This window comes from Rhineura floridana, chromosome 22, assembly GCF_030035675.1.
Source record: "Rhineura floridana isolate rRhiFlo1 chromosome 22, rRhiFlo1.hap2, whole genome shotgun sequence".
Lineage (NCBI taxonomy): Eukaryota > Metazoa > Chordata > Lepidosauria > Squamata > Rhineuridae > Rhineura > Rhineura floridana.
This window is the reverse complement of record NC_084501.1, coordinates 3,583,688-3,599,405: the sequence shown is the minus strand read 5'-3', so window position 1 is coordinate 3,599,405 and position 15,718 is coordinate 3,583,688. Positions and strand designations below refer to the sequence as shown.

The window sequence follows — 15,718 nt, the reverse complement described above, 5'->3', positions numbered from 1 at the left end:
GTGAGATTACTGTGAGTAGGTCTATCAGTCTGGTTTTGCCTTAAAGTGATGCCTGACTTAGGGGAGAGACACACTCCCTGTTCTGCCGGTTCCAGGGCGGCATCTCCACCTCTCTCTTCTGAAAATGGAGGCACGTGATGCTAGTCAAACCCAGCCCCTTTTCACTGTAAAACCTGGTGGGATCAGCTTGAGTGTGTTTTTTTAAACAACATTCAGCTTCAAAGGGATTTTGTAACTGACTGGCAGATGAACCTATTCCCCCTCCACTTGTGGCTTAAGGAAACGCTTTGCTCTGGCAACTAATGTGTGCACAGCCTCAGAGAGGGATTTGACCAAAGATCTTCAGGTTGGATTCTGAAACACACAGTGGGCTGGGGAGTAAGCCTCACTGTGTACCTTCCAGCTACACAAGGGCTAGAGGTTTCTCTATATAAACTTGCCCATCTCCCCATTCAGGCAAGCAAGAGGTACAATCACAGATCAGGGAAGCCAGGCAAAAGCACTTGAGGAAGGTGCGGAGCATGGCTGGGGAGAGGCATGGCCTGTGCAGAGTCCCGAGGGCCAGACAGGGAGGCCTTGAGGGCCGCATTTGTCCCACAGGCCTGAGGTTCCCCATCCCTCTCCTCTGGGAAACTTGCATCTACAGACACTCTGTTCTTTCTTCACAGAGAAGATGAAAGGAAACAAGGAAGATAAAAAACCAAAAACAGAGGGTTGCATCCAGCGTTAGCCCTACCGACTGAAACGAATCAACCTGACTAGCTTAGGTCCATTAATTTCAATGGACACCACCCAGAGTCCTCCTCACTCCTCCATCCCTATGCCCAGGAGGACCAGAGGGGGCATGAGAGCAGGCCCCTCGGAAATGAATCTAAACGACTGCAGAGATTTCCCCACCTACCATCACTAGGACATGGCACGGAGCTGAGGGAATCCATGCTTTTGGCCGGCCGCAGTCGCATCTTACCCACCTTGTCATCTGGAACAGAAAGGCAAGATTTGAGCCAACCTAGTCTGGACCTCAAAGCCCTTTTTCTCAATCAAAATTCTCTAGTAGAAATCTACACTACAATGCGGCACTTGGTGCTTCTGTTGAGAAAAACAGTCAAGGAGATACGTTCAGGCCATGGATGTGCTCTTTTGCTCACAGTCACACTGCGCCTTGTAGTCTACAGTTGTCACCTGAGCAGTTGGTGTAGTCCCTGCATGCGCTTATTTTGCTTGCGTGAGAATCACTGTTTAATTCCCTTACCTTTGTCTTCTGGCTTGTTCAACTTGCGCTTGGAGTCATTACTGGATCGGCCAAGGTTGAAGATCGACTTCCATTTCTTTGCCTTAAGGGAGCCTTTTCTTCTGCCAAGAATTGGAATTGAGGTTAGAGGTTGTGCAGGTTGGAGAGGCATGATGTGTCTTGCACTATTCCCCAAGGGACCCTTAAGACTCTCCTTCCTGTCCTCCAAAGGAGGGTCAGGGGTGGGGATTCAGGGTCAACCCAAGATCTTTTGCTCCCTGAGGCAAAAGTCTAGATAGCATCCCTCTTTTCATTTTGTTTCATTTATTTTATAAATTTTGAGCCCATTTTTTAAAAAACTCCTCACGAGGGGGCTTGCAAAATTAAGTAAAACCCACCTGCCAAGGCCAAGTGGACACTGGAACATTTTAGTTCTAAACCTACCTGGACCTTTAGATCGTCCTCTGAGGCCCTTCTACAGGTCCCCCCTCTGAGGGGGGCTTGGAGGGTGGTGCCAAGGGAGAGGGCCTTTTCAGTGGTGGTTGCCCGTCTGTGGAATGTGCTCCCCAGCAAGGTCCACCTGGTGCCTTCGTTGACATCTTTTCAGCACCAGGTAAAATCTTATCTTTTTACCCAGGCATTTGATAGACTGTGGCTGTTATGGGGACTATTTCTTCTGTTTTGTAGTTTTAGGTATTTATACTTGTGTTTTTAATGAGTTGGTAGTCACTTGGAGACCACTGGGTGACATGTGACTCACAAGTCTAATTCCTCCTCCTCCTTATTGACAGCCAATCAATTTACTGCCAGCAGGCTCCGACTGGGCAATCGGACATCTGCGTTCAGGCATCTTACAAGCAGCACCACTGGGGCAGCTCAGAGGTGGAGGAAACTGCAGGCTGGATTGTTGCTGCTTTACAGCACCACCACCACAATAATGGCTGGGAAATGTAGTGCACCTTCTCAGCTCAGCCCCATCTGCTTGTCTGGGAAGCCAATAGCAGCCCTGGGCTTATCTGCACAGGAGCCTAACTTCGTGCTAAAGATGAAGCTGCTTTTACTATCGCAATAGCTTTTGAAGGTCCACACTTCTTGCCCAATAGTAGCTTCCAATCCACTGTTTTCCCTTCACATAAGTAGGCATTCCTCTGGAAAGGTTTAGTATCGCTGTTTCCTTGTGGCCCCGCCCCCAATTTTACACAATTACTCCCTTAGGAGTATGATATTGCTAATGGAGAAGGAGAGGGTTTTTTTGTCAGTTTCATTGTTTCTTGTCAATTGCATGACTCTCCCTCTGAAGTAGGGAGAGCCTTGGGGTGTGATTGACAGGAAACTATGTGAAACTGAAACTATGTGAAACTGATTAGAGGGAGGAGTGAGTGAAAGGTAAAGTAGGCAGTGGCTGCCGCAGCTTTGCAAACAGCAGAGAGAGAGGGAGCCAGCAATGGGGCATAAGAGAGCCCACCCGCTAAAAAATATTAAAGCAAAGAGCCTACACGGAGGACCGCAGCAAAGCTGAGACGGTGTTTCCTTTCCTTTTCACATTATTATTGCATTGGGTTGATACAGATTTAAAGGGGAAAACTGCATTTTAGCTTCTGCTTGCCTGCAACGTCATGTGAACCATGCGCATTACAAAGGGATGCAAGTAGGACCAGACACACACTAAATCGCCATGTGGATGAGCTCCCTATCTATATATGCATTGGGCTTGGTTCCCTAATCTGAGCAATTTTTCAGACGGGTTGGTGGTTCTGCAACAGGAACGGGGAGCCTGTAGCCCTCCAGATCCTGCCAGACTGCAACTCCCATAATGCCTAACCACTGACCATGCTGGCTTGGGCTGATGGGAGCTGCAGTCCAGCAACATCTGGAGGGCCTACAGCGGTGGTTCCCAAACCTTTCCCCCCCCCCACAGATCACTTGACAACTGCTGATGGTCCTGGCGGGACCACTTAATGATTCTTCTGTCTGCTGCAGCAATTGTAGCACACTGTATGGTTTTTAATTGTATTTTGGTTGCTTCGTTTATTTCTCATTTTGTGTTGTACAGGCATACCCCGCTTAACGTCGCTTCACTTAACGTTGCCTCGCTATGAAGTGCATGCTCCCTCCTCCACCACACCCCGCTTAAAGTACGTGCGCTTTGCAATAACAGACACTTTATTGGCATGACGCCGCTGCCATCTAGTGGTGATTGCGTGCAGTACAAGTGAAGACAATTGCTTCACTTCAAGTACATTTTCACTTAAAGTACACTCTCCGGTCCCATTGCATACCGTTAAAGTGGGGTATGCCTGTATTACAGATTGCCTTCCACAGAACTCAGATTGTAATACAATAAAATGCAACATGAGAAATCAGAGAATCAGTAAAAATACAATTAAAAGTAATTATGAAAGTTTAATGCAGGCACGCCACGGACCACCTGAATGAGGCTCATGGACTACTGGTGGTCCACGGACCACAGTTTGGAAACTCCTGGTCTATAGAAACCTCTCTCTTCCAAAGCCTTATCTGCCTTCCAGAATCCACCTGCCTGCTTGGCTGCCTGTCTTGGACTACATCACTGCCTCCGGCCCTTTGGCTGTCTCCTCTGGAGCTTGTCCTGTGGTTGTCCGCAGGGGTGCAGTCATCCAGGGTCACAGGGGGGTGTCGTAGACCCCTTACTTTTTTGGGAGCAGGTTTCCAGCCAGGTCCCCATCTATGAGCCAATTGGCATGAAAAGGGAGCACATTAGCCACTGAGGACAGTCCTTGTCCTTTTGTGATGATTGGAGCCAATCAGAGTGAAAGGAGCCAAGTCAGCCACTGAGGAGGCTCTTTTCAGTAGTTAATACACAGCCTCCCCTTTCATGCTGATTGGCTCCTAAAGGCATCTGCTGTGGGGTGGACCCCCAAGCTGACAGGGAGAGCAAGGGAGACGAAGGAAAGTGTGATAGGGGGTGTGGCTATGAGGGGTTGTGGCATGACTATCATGAAGGGACTCTGCACTTCTGAATTTGCCACTAGACTACTGGTTGCCCTTGACTAAGGTGCTCACTTATGGCCCCTCAGATTGACGATGGGTGCCCATGTGTGCATGCCGGACCTTGCTGGATCCTGATGTTTTCCTAATTCCTTTTGAAATAGAATCTAATCTTTGCTGAGATGGATCATACAATACTTGCTCCGGTCGCTCCATTAAATGTGACTGGGTGGAAAAAACAAGGGTGGGCCTCTCTCCCTCTCCACCAGCATGCCTGCCCTACATCCGGTATCACTGGACCTTTCTGAAGGAGCAGAACGTTCAGACTGAAATCCATGGCACGCCAGTGGTGGTCAAAGCCCAGACTGGGCATGGGAAATCAGCTGCATAATCTGGGCCTATGAGAGTGTGGCTGTATACACAAATGCCCAAGCTCAGGGGTGGCTAACCTTGTGGTCCTCCAGATGTTGTTGGACTTCATCTCACATCAGCCCCAGCCGCAATGGCAGTGCAAACGTACAGCATGGGTGAAGGACAATGGCCATCACTGACTCCAGTTTTATCAGAAAGCTGACCTCCCAAACATCATTTTTGTTGCAGGAGGGGCATATAGGTTAGTGGGTTTGAAAGCGCATGTAATAAACACACACCACATTTCTACAAATCGCCTTTGTGTAGCCTGAGCTTCTCAGTCAAGGTCACCTTCCTCTGTCAAATGACCCGGAGAGAGTGACAAATTTGCAGCTTGCTTCCGATCTTTGACAATTTCCTGCCTGGGTGTGGCTAAAAGGAGTGTGAACAAGCCTCTATGCACAGGTTCACTGTTCTCGTTAAAAAAAAAACTGGATAAAAGAGTCAGGGCTGGGCACGACTATACATTTTGCTGGGTGACAGGGTCTGGAATATTTGTCACCAATATTGCACAATCTTGGGGCAACCCCGCCACATATATAGGGACATGCCTTTCTCCCCACAGCCCTGTCAGCAAAATGGGCTTAAGGCCTTCTTGATATAACACATTTGCAGGTGGAGTCTGACTGATCCAGCTCTTTGTAGGGATGGAAAGGTCCGTCAGTTTCAGTTCCCCCCGTTTCTGCAGCAATTTGCATTAAAAAAAATCCTCATGAAAATTCTCCAACATTTTAGGGTGAATTTCTCCAAATAAACAAGTTTTTATAAGCAGTTTTAACAAAGGTACACATTTTTTGCAAGCTACTTCTCACCTAATGCCTTTGTCCATGTTATTCTCACTCATATATTCATTTTTATGCACATTTTCCCCGCATATATGCATTCTTGTAAACATTGTTTAGTTGGCAAGCTGCATCACAAAATTCTAATAAATGTGAATTTCTAAGGATGGATGAGTTTCGGTTCTCATACTGAGTCGGAAAGTGCGAATTTCATAAATTCTGCTTAAAATGCAAACCGTATTGAAATTCTAACCCATCCCTAGACTAGAATCTATAAATTCTTGGCAGACAAATCCAGAAGCGAACAGGGGAAGGAGAGGGAGGGGAGTTGTGTACTTGCTGTCGGTGAGCTCGATTATGGTGTGGTACGGGCGCATCTGTGGTGGGCCATCCCCCTGGTTCAGCACAGCTGGGACGTTGCAAGAAAATGAGTATTTATCATCAGCAAAGGTAACCGGTGAGCCCAGGAGGAGGAGGGACTTCCTGAGAGATTCACGGCTTCCAGCTGTGGTGGAGAAAAAAGGCATCAATACATGCTGCAACTGTCTCTGTTCAACAGATTCAGTCATATTTTCTGGTATCTGGCCTTATTTGGCCTTTGGGGGGGGAACGCTGAAATTCTGAAAAACAAGCTTATGCATATTTACTCAGAAGTAAGTCCAACTGTGCTGAATGGGCTCACTCTCTCAGGTAAGTGTGCATAGCGTGAATTGTCGGGGAGCAGCGGAATGGGCACGCACATCTTTGACTACTCACAGGAACATAAAATGCAATTAATTGCAGGCATGTGGATCCAAAGTGCCAAGGCAGAGCTTTTAATCTACTCCCTACCCCCAGTTCCATACCTGCTTATTTTGGACTGCCTTCAAGTCGATTTCGACTTATGGGAGACCCTATGAATAGGGTTTTCATGGTGAGCGGTATTCAGAGGGGGTTTACCATTGCCTCCCTCTGAGGCTGAGAGGCAGTGACTGGCCCAAGGTCACCCAGGGAGCTTCATGGCTGTATAAGGATTCGAACCCTGGTCTCCCAGGTCGCAGTCCAACACTTTAACCACTACACCACACTGGCTCTCTTTACCTGCTTACAGAATCATAGAATAGTAGAGTTGAAAGGGGCCTATAAGGCCATCAATTCCAACCCCCTGCTCAATGCAGGAATCCAATTAGTATGCATTTAGTAAATGTTGGTGAAGGTGTTTTGAGTTGTGTCTGGTCTTTACACAGAACCAGGAGGTGAAGGGATGCTATGAAAACTGTTTGACATTTTATAAGAAACAAACACAGTTGTCAGTTTCACATGCAGAGGCGGAGAAGAGACTTCAGCCACGTGTACTTAGAAGCACAGTTGCTGCTTTATATCGAGCCAGACCACAGTCATGTTGCCTCCACCAGGGATGGCTACCTGTGGCCTTCCAGATTGCAACTACCAGCATCCCTGACTGTTGTCCATGCTGGCCGGGGATGATGAGAGCCCAGGATCTGGGGGGCCACATGTTAGCTTCCGGCTGGCAGCCCTTCATGGATCCCATGAAGGCGTGCTTCCCTGCCCAGCCGGAGATGCCAGGGATTGAACCTGGAACCTTCTGCATGCAAAGCAGGGACTCTACTGCTGAGCTACGAGAATTCTCTCTCTCTCTCTTTCTCTCTCTCTCTCTTGGGGGCGGGGGCTGTGAGAATAGCAGGTGTTTCTGTTGTATGCAAGAGTGTCCCTATCTTCATCTAAAAGGTGGGAGGGCACGTGCAGTGCATCAGGGTGTTAAGTGAGCATAGGAATAAAGCCAGAGAGCCAACCATACACTGTCACCGCAACAAAACGATGCTCTGCTAGAAGGTCCATAGACTTTGAAAGTCTTCTGGAGAGTTCATGAGACAGGTTCAAAGTGTGAAGAGTTCCCCCACCTGCATACTGAGCAGAACAGTGTGGATGCAGGAGGGTTCTTGTGTCACACAACAAGAGGACCTACCACAGAGAGGGGCATCCCCAAAAATCTGGTCCACGTGGGCGAGGATAAACTCCACTACGATGGACTGGATCCGGACCTCCATGAAGGCCGCTGTGCCGTTGAAGCCAGACGCCTCAATGTCCTTGGACCTGTGGGGAGGGGGAGAGAGGCGAGAGCTCAGGAAGCAGAAATGCACAGGTCTTGGGTTTTGCAGACACATTTATTTATTTGTTTATTTATTTATTTTGAGCAGGAGTCTCGCTCTTGTTCTCAAATCTGACTTTCCAAATTTGTCTTTCTTTTAATCAATTTCACCTTCGCCAAGCCCTAAATGCAAGTACTTCTAATTATAGTTAACCTAAAGAGCTGAGCTTGCTTGATAAAAGCAAGACACAATGCAATACCACTTGAGGGTTTTTATGCTTGCTAATGATCTCAACTCCTTAGCACTTTGCAATCCAGCTTGGCTCTCTTTGCTTGCGAAGGACCTGGAGTTGTGTTGCAAAGGATTCTGCTTTGATTGAGCACGCTCAGCTCTTGAGTCACACTTTGCAGAACCCGGTCTTCCAATCACACAATTTACTGACCAATTATTTTTTACAAAAAATCTTTTAGAAAGTTGAAAAACACAGCAATATTGGCCATACAATGCAAGCCTCAAAAGTTTGAAGATTAAATAAAGGCATATTAAACTATTAATAAACCTAACCAAATATACTGCGGACACATCAATAGGATGAAAAGGCAAGTGAAAAAGTGGAGAACTGAATTTAAGACAATGAGAAACTGAGAGACCTTTCCATCCAACTGGGCACCAACTAAAGGAGAACTCCGCAGGCGTGGCCTGGAGAAGGACCCCAAAAGTGCTGCTACACCTCACCTGAGCAGGTTGGGCGCCCAGACGATAGCCAGGTTCCGTACGTGCATGCTAGTCTGGGGGCTGTAAGATGCCATGTGAACCAGATGTTTCATCAGGAACTCCAAGGTCCTTGTGAAGGATGGAGCAAAGACGGAGTAAGCAAAGAGAGAAAAACGGCGTGAGGATCAACTGGACTTAAACTAGAGAATCCTGCATCTCAGTGCTGCCTGGTTGTAACGCAGAGAAGGAGCCTGCATTTATTTTATTTATTTATTATTTTATTATTATTATTATTATTATTATTTGTTTGTTTGTTTTAGCATCGAAGGGTGCTCAAGGCAGCTAATGGCAAGCAGCAACGTAGTGGCAAATTCAGAAGTGCAGGGTCCCTTCACAGCCATCCTCTCCCGCATCCTCTTTTTTTTCTGCAGGGTTGAAAATGAGATCCTTGTTAATGCCTTCTCCCACAACAACAGACGTCCTTAGGAGCAAATAAGCATGAAAGGGGACAGCATTAGCTACTGAAAAGAGTCTTCTCAGAGGCTGACTCGCCTCCTTTCACTCTGATTGGCTCTAATCACCAGGAAAGGACAAGGAAGCGTGATAGAAGACTCTTCTTAGTGGCTAACACACTCCCCTTTCATGCTGATTGGCTTGTAGGATGCTGGAGACATAGAGACCCTGCTCCCAAAAAAGTAAGGGGTCTAAGACAATCCCATGAGTCCCTGCACGACTACACCCCTGACGGCAATATAAAGTATCATAAAAGACTGCAATAAAATACAAAGGAAAAACACATCGATAAAAATGAGTTAAACTGATTGCACTACATTTTGCCACAGCCATAAGATGGCACAGGCGAGAGAAAGGCTTGTCTGAATCAAACCACCTTTGACTGCTGGCAGAAGGGTATCAGTGGGGGTGGTGGGGGGCTAAAGGGGTCTGCCTTGACAAAGAGGATCACAGCCTGAGAGCAGCCTTCTGCCCGCCTATCCATCCTTCCAGGTCTCATCCCCGTCTTGTTTTCTGGGTGAGAGTCAGAGTGTTCATGACCTAACTCAGCCTTTGCCAACCAGGTGCCCTCTGGATGTTTTGAACTCCACTCTCCCATCAACACCAGCCAAGGCACTGGTAGAGCCACTCTACACATAGCCCCAACCTCACCCCTGCCCTGCCCAACCCCAGCCCCATCTTGCCACAACACCAGTGACAGGAGGCCAGCTTCACCCCATCACTGGCTGCTCCTGCACCTGAGATACTCCATACGAAGTTGACGTGACCAAGTCGGTCCACTGGTCAACCTCTGCCCACCCAATAACACCTCCGGCAGGCCTTTTCCCTGTGGATGCTGCCAGGGATTGCATGGGGGACCTTCTGCCCTCAAGGCCTGTGATCATCTGCTCACTACAGCCCCCTCCAGAGTGGTCCATTCCTTCCCCTCTGCAGACTGGCGTGGCATTGACTTTAGCCTTTCTGCTAACTATGAACGGCAGAATACATCATTGAGGCCAACCAGCAGGCAGAGAACGTGGCCCTTAGGGCGATGACAGGAGGCCATACGAGACTTGAGCCAGCCAAGGGCTGTCTGACCCTTGCAGGTACCTGTAGTGAGGTGCTGGGAGTTCCTTCAGCACCTCCTTGATCTTTTCCAGCCGGCCCTCTTCCAGCTGGATAGCCACAGCATCCTGGGTGAAGTGGGAGGGAGGAAAGAGACGCTCAGCTCACAACTTTACTTGCTAAATTCCACAACATTCCTCCCACCCCTTTCCCAGCTGTGAAATGCCAAACACTGAAGCCAAATTGTTTTGGGTATCAGCTACAGTCATCTGTCAGAGCTGAGCCATTGGTGATATTCAGTAGGATGCAAATCTATGCACAGCCAGAGACTTGTTTTCAACAAATGCAACAAAAACACAAGACCCTAATTCAGGGGTTCTCCAGCTTTCTACCCCCAGGGTTCACTTGAGGTAGCCAAAAATTACTGAGGCCCACCAGTCACAAAATGGTGGCAGATGGAGGCAGAGTTTGGCATATATCAGCTGACAATTACTGATATCTAATCCATCACTAGAAATCGTTCAGTTTTTTGCCAAAACATTTTCCTTGGGGCAAGTAGTTCCATAGCTCAGGTTTCCTCAAGCTAAGCATTGACATTTGATCTGGAGGTATTGTGACTCTCCCATTTACGGAAAATTTACTAACACAAAAGGTTTACACAAAGAAGGCTTTTTCTTTTATAAATTTCCTTACATGCCACTCAAATTGATTTTTACTCATCTCCTGTAATTTCTTCTCCCACTCTCCTTTCATATTCATCTTGTTCCTTATACCACCATCACTCCCCCCCTTTCATCCTCCCCCTTTTTTTCTTAATGCATTTCTTCTTCTTTTTTGGGGGGGCAATGTGTAAGTGGTCACCCTACAGCAGGGGTGCAGAACCTCAGTCCCAGGGGCTTAATGCGGCCCTCCAGACCTCTCTATTTGGCCCTTGGGACTCTCCTCAGGCCACACCCCCTCCCACAGGCCACACCCTCCCCAGCTGCTTTTGCCTGGCTAGAATTTGACCTTGAACTGCAATCATGCTTTTGGCTTGCCTGGAAGGAGGGTGGAGAGAAGCATGTGTAGAAACCTGACTTTTGCACAGCTGGAATGTTACAGGCTTTACAAGGGTGAGAGTCACATGCTTTGCTCTGCCCATTTTTTGCCCCACCTACATGAATGCAGCCCCGGGAAGGTTGCCCACAAAGAAATACCGCCCTACAGTAAAGACCATTAGTTTTCAGGATGACCTGGTTCTGCTACACTCACAGCAAACTTATCATACAGCTGATATGTGAGGAGAGGGTTGGGCAGCTCCCTGAAGTAGGCCTTGCAGAGGGAGCTCACACAGTGGATGTCCTGAAGGTATACATCTTTGTTGAGGTCAGGGGAGCCGCGGTCACTGTCAAACTCAAGCCTACGAAGGAACAGGGAAGTGATGGAAAAAAGGGTTACGAAAGGCAATAGGGTGGGTGGAACATCATACACCAAAAGATCCCGCTGGCTTATATAAGGCCTACCTAGCATCCTGTTTCCAGCAGCATCCTGATAGTCAGATATACTGCATCTGAGCATGGAGGTTTCATTTCCGGAGCACAGCTTGCGGCTATTGATTGATACCCCCTGCTCCTCCTCTATAAATTTGCATAATATTTTAAAAAGCCATCTTAGCTGGCAGATCCATCACCACACCTTATGGCTGTGAGTTCTATGCGCTAATAATTACAGCTATTACCTTAGCTTCTGGATGTTCGACGAGATCCCTGACAGCCGATAGATTCCATCCACTATTCCGTGCTGTTCCACAAACTCTGTGCAGCACTTCAGAACCTGAGGAACTGGAAAAGATTTGAGATTCAGTTTGGAATATGGCAGTGTCTATTGCAGGCCCAGCACCAGCAGGAGGCCAGGTCAGGCTCTGGGCAAGGGTCCCTGTGGCCCAGAAGGGCCCCTCCTTATGCTGGAAGGGTGGAGCTCCCGGTCCACGATCTGCACTGGCATTGGGTCACGGGGAGAATCACACCCACTGACCCAACCCTGTCACAGATTGCAGAGCAGGAGGTCTACCCTCTCAGGCAACAGCCCCCCAATGCAGGCACTGTGGGCTTAAATAGGCCCTCCCACCCCACCTACCTTCTGCATCGTTGCGTCACTGTACTGTGCAATAAGAGCCTTGCCCTCTGCTGATTTAAAAGCATGAGCGAGTTTGCCCTTTTGATTTCAAATGCAATACTATAACCTACATGCCCTGTGGGAAGGCCAGGCACCATCCATTCTGAAAGAAGGCCTGAAACCACCATATATTTATAGCCAATGGCTTCCTCCAAAGAATCATGAGAGCTGCAGTTTGTTATGGGTGCTGGGAATTTGTAGCTCTGTGAGAGGAAAGCCACAGTTCCCAGGGTTCTTTGGGGGAAGCCATGGGCATAGAAATATATGGTGTTTTCAGGCTTTCTTTCAGAATTGATGGTGCTACCCCCCTGGCCTTCTCTCAGGGCATGTAGGTTATAGTATTGCATTTGCAATCAAAAGGGCAAACTCACTCTTGCTTTTAAATCAGCAGAGGGCAAGGCTCTCAATGTGGCATCCAGCCAACAAGTGAAAATCCTTCAGCTACTCATAACAGTGGAGGAGGCGGGGTTTTCAAAAAAGATCCTTGAGATGTTCCCACACGGCCCTATATTTTCATTTGGGAAATGTTGGAGGGTCTGCAGCACCACAAAATCCCTTATACTGATGACATCCAACTCCACATTATTCCCTCCAACAGCAAAGTCAAGTCTATGTGTGCTGGCAGAATTAGAGGCGAAATGGGGCCCATGTGAAACGAGGAAGGCTTAAGTATGCTCAAGGGAATTCCAAAGCTTGCAGAAGTACAAAAAAGTAAATAAATCAAACAAAGACAACGAGGGCAAAATCCCCACAAAACAGCCTAAGGAGTAGTGAGCGTGCTCAGTAGCTAGGAATGCAGAGTGTCCGTTGGAAAAGACAAATGGACAGCTCGACCCCTTTCTCCACATCAGCGAACACCTCAGGGGAAAGGCTGTCAACAGGCAGACCATTGCGTTCCTCCTTTGGATCCCAAACCTCCTCCTCCTCCTCAGCCCAGTCCTGCCAAGCGTTTTCCATGGAGCTCATGACAAGTCCTATCTGGGGGTGATGACATGCTGCAACATTTTATAGCAGGCCTCAATTGTTTCAATATTTAAGCAAGAGGGGGGTGGCAGTCTCTGCTTTAAACCTGGAGGCCATGGTCATCTGGGCAAGGGTGAACAGGTAACAACTGAATCCAGGTAAGAGGGATTTGATGCTAGGCGGTTAACCTACCTGGGATAGATGGAGTGGCGGTACCTCCATCTGGTCCGACTGGGAGCTTTGCTTCTCTCTGAGAAGCAGGTTGCAGCTCTAGAGTACTTTTTATCAGTTACGTCTGCTGTGCAAGCCCTGTAGGCTTAGCCCCTTTCCGGATTAAAAAGACTGGTCCATGCTTTTGGATGCAGACCAGTGGCAGGTCATCTGCTTTGCATGCAGAATGCCCCAGGTTTAACCCCCAGCATATCCAGGTAAGGCCAGGAAAGAATCCTGGTTGAAACCCTGGGGAGCTGCCATTGACAATACTGAGCTAGATGGTCCAAGAGCTCCTACGTCTTTGGGAAAGCGCCGTAGTTCAGTGGAAGAGAATCTGCTCTGCATGCCGGTTTAATTCCCAGGGAGGGTTGGGAGAGACTCCTCCCTGAAATTTATTTATTTATTTAAAATATTTCTATCTCGCCCTTCTACCATATAATAGGGCACTCAGGGCGGCTTACAAAAATAAAATCAGACATGTACATAATAAAATTGTCAGCAGTAAAATCACAAAAACATTAAAATAAATTAAAATATATAAAATACAATATATACACACACACACATATATATAGGGATTGGTACTAAAGGGACTACAAAGGTAAAATTTAATGTAGAAGACATGAAATCAGTGTCAGGCTCTACCTTCAGGCCCTCCCAAAGGCTGTCCGGAACAAGATTCTGAAATCCTGGACAGCTGCTGCTAAGTCAGTACTCAGCTACAAGGACCAAGTATCTGAAGGTGGCTTCCTGTGTCCCTAACGCTAGGCTTGGCTGGCTACTGCTGCCGGGTGCATGATGTGGCACGGACCTCACTCTGAGGACTATTCAGGAGCTTCAGATGGTGCAAAATATGGCTGCTTGTATTTTAACTGGCATGGGAAAGTGTGAACATACCTGACCTGGATTATGTTAACTGCACTGGCTGTTGGTGTGTTTCCAGGACCAGTTCAAGCAGCCTGTTCTGAGCCTTTTACAACCTCAGAGAGGGCCAGTGCCAGGAATGACTGGGCCCTTGGGCACCAGCCTGCCAGGGGCCTGCAGTGCCTCTCTGCCTGCCCAGCCTACTTCTCCTGTAGCTTCATGTCAATTCCCTGCACGCTGCACGCGCATGCCTGCCATCAACCAAAATGGCGGTGGGGGCTTCCCTAAGAGGCTGATGATACCACCACCATCTTGGTTGATGGCACGCATGTGCCTTAGGGAAGCCACCACCGCCATCTTGGTTGATAGTAGGTATGCACGCACAGCTTGCACAGCATTCATGGCAATGGGGAAAGTAGGTGGGGCATGTGGACAGGCGTTGTGGCCCCATGTGGTCTTTATGGGGGGGCCTGGGAGCCTCCTCTCTGCAATCTGCGGCAGGGTCGGGAGGTGACGCTGCCGCAGATCACGGAATCACGAAGTGCTATCCTCCCACCCTAAGGAGGGCCTCTTTAGGGGGCCCTCTGGGCAGCAGGGGTCCTTGGCCAGGGCCCAATCTGGCTGCCCTCTGGCGCCAGCCCTGATCTCAGACCTGCAGCTCTGAAAGGCCAGTATTTCCCAATATCCAGTTGTAGTAAGGAGATTAATGCTTGGCATGGCCCTCACTGCAAGAGGTTAGAACTGTGACTGCAAGAAGAAAGGCCTGTAATCCAAAGCTCTGGAACATTCTGTCTTAACATGTGAGGAGCCAGTCTCCCTCTGTTTTCTATAACGACTGCTAGTCTTCATTTAAAAAAATATATCGGCAGGCAATTTGATTTAGGGCTGTTTTTAAACATGATTGTTTGCAGTTTTGTCTTTTGATTTTATATTATGATTATTTTATATCACATGATTTTTTAAACAGTGGGACCCTTGGATATTTGGGGAAAGTGGCCTATAAATATTTGAAATATATCCTTCATGAAGTAAGGAAGATGGTATTATACAAACTACCAGAGAATTTAAAGATACAAAACTGCTCAAATGAGCTTTTTAAAAATGGGAGTTTTGAATTAATGAAGTCCATTCAAGTGTCACAGCTGGGGCGGGGGGTTAGGTAGGTAGGCTTGAAGAGGCTTGGAATCTAGTCAGCATCGTCCACTGGGCCTCTAATGTCAGGATCAGAGCTTGGAAAAGTTACGTTTTTGAACTACAACTCCCATCAGCCCCAGCCAGGTGCTGGCTGGGGCTGATGGGAGTTATAGTTCAAAAACGTAACTTTTCCAAGCTCTGGTCAGGATCTACACTAAACGGGGGGGGGGGAAGACATGCTATGTGTAAGTGCATGTCCACACACTTATGTACACTGTCTCTCTTTCTCACCGAGGGTGGAGTCCTTCTCTGGGTGATGTCATTTCTGAACCAGAGGCAGGAAGCAAAAGGAGAACTGAAGTTCTCCGCTCAACTGTCGTAGGGTATACAGGCCGGGTGTGTGTACGTAGCAGTTTTAAAGAATGCACTTCCAGGAAATTAAATCCTTTTCGGTGAATGCATTGAAAGGCACTGGAAAGTGCGCAATCATTAACAGAATGAGACACCAGAGTATGGGAAAAATGGAAGAGGCAGCATGACTGAAATAGGACAGAGTTGGCTGCGCAGCCCATCTCTAATTTTTTGTCGCCAGAGCACATGCCTTTAATTCTTTGTGCATGGTACACACACACAGTGCA

General features: G+C 47.9%; 1 protein-coding gene across 3 annotated transcripts in view; it reads right to left on the bottom strand.

The window, feature by feature from the left end:
- ARHGAP30 (Rho GTPase activating protein 30) overlaps positions 1-15,718 on the bottom strand; it is a 42,850-nt gene that overhangs the window by 8,015 nt on the left and 19,117 nt on the right. For 2 of the 3 annotated variants that reach the window (XM_061606496.1, XM_061606497.1), the window contains exons 2-9: positions 11,470-11,572; positions 11,004-11,151; positions 9,798-9,880; positions 8,217-8,324; positions 7,358-7,485; positions 5,728-5,896; positions 1,253-1,353; positions 902-979 (exon numbers count right to left, since the gene is read on the bottom strand). In XM_061606496.1, the coding sequence (XP_061462480.1) occupies positions 902-979; positions 1,253-1,353; positions 5,728-5,896; positions 7,358-7,485; positions 8,217-8,324; positions 9,798-9,880; positions 11,004-11,151; positions 11,470-11,572 (918 nt within the window). The remainder of the gene's footprint in view (positions 1-901; positions 980-1,252; positions 1,354-5,727; positions 5,897-7,357; positions 7,486-8,216; positions 8,325-9,797; positions 9,881-11,003; positions 11,152-11,469; positions 11,573-15,718) is intronic. The other variant, XM_061606498.1, reaches the window with a different exon arrangement.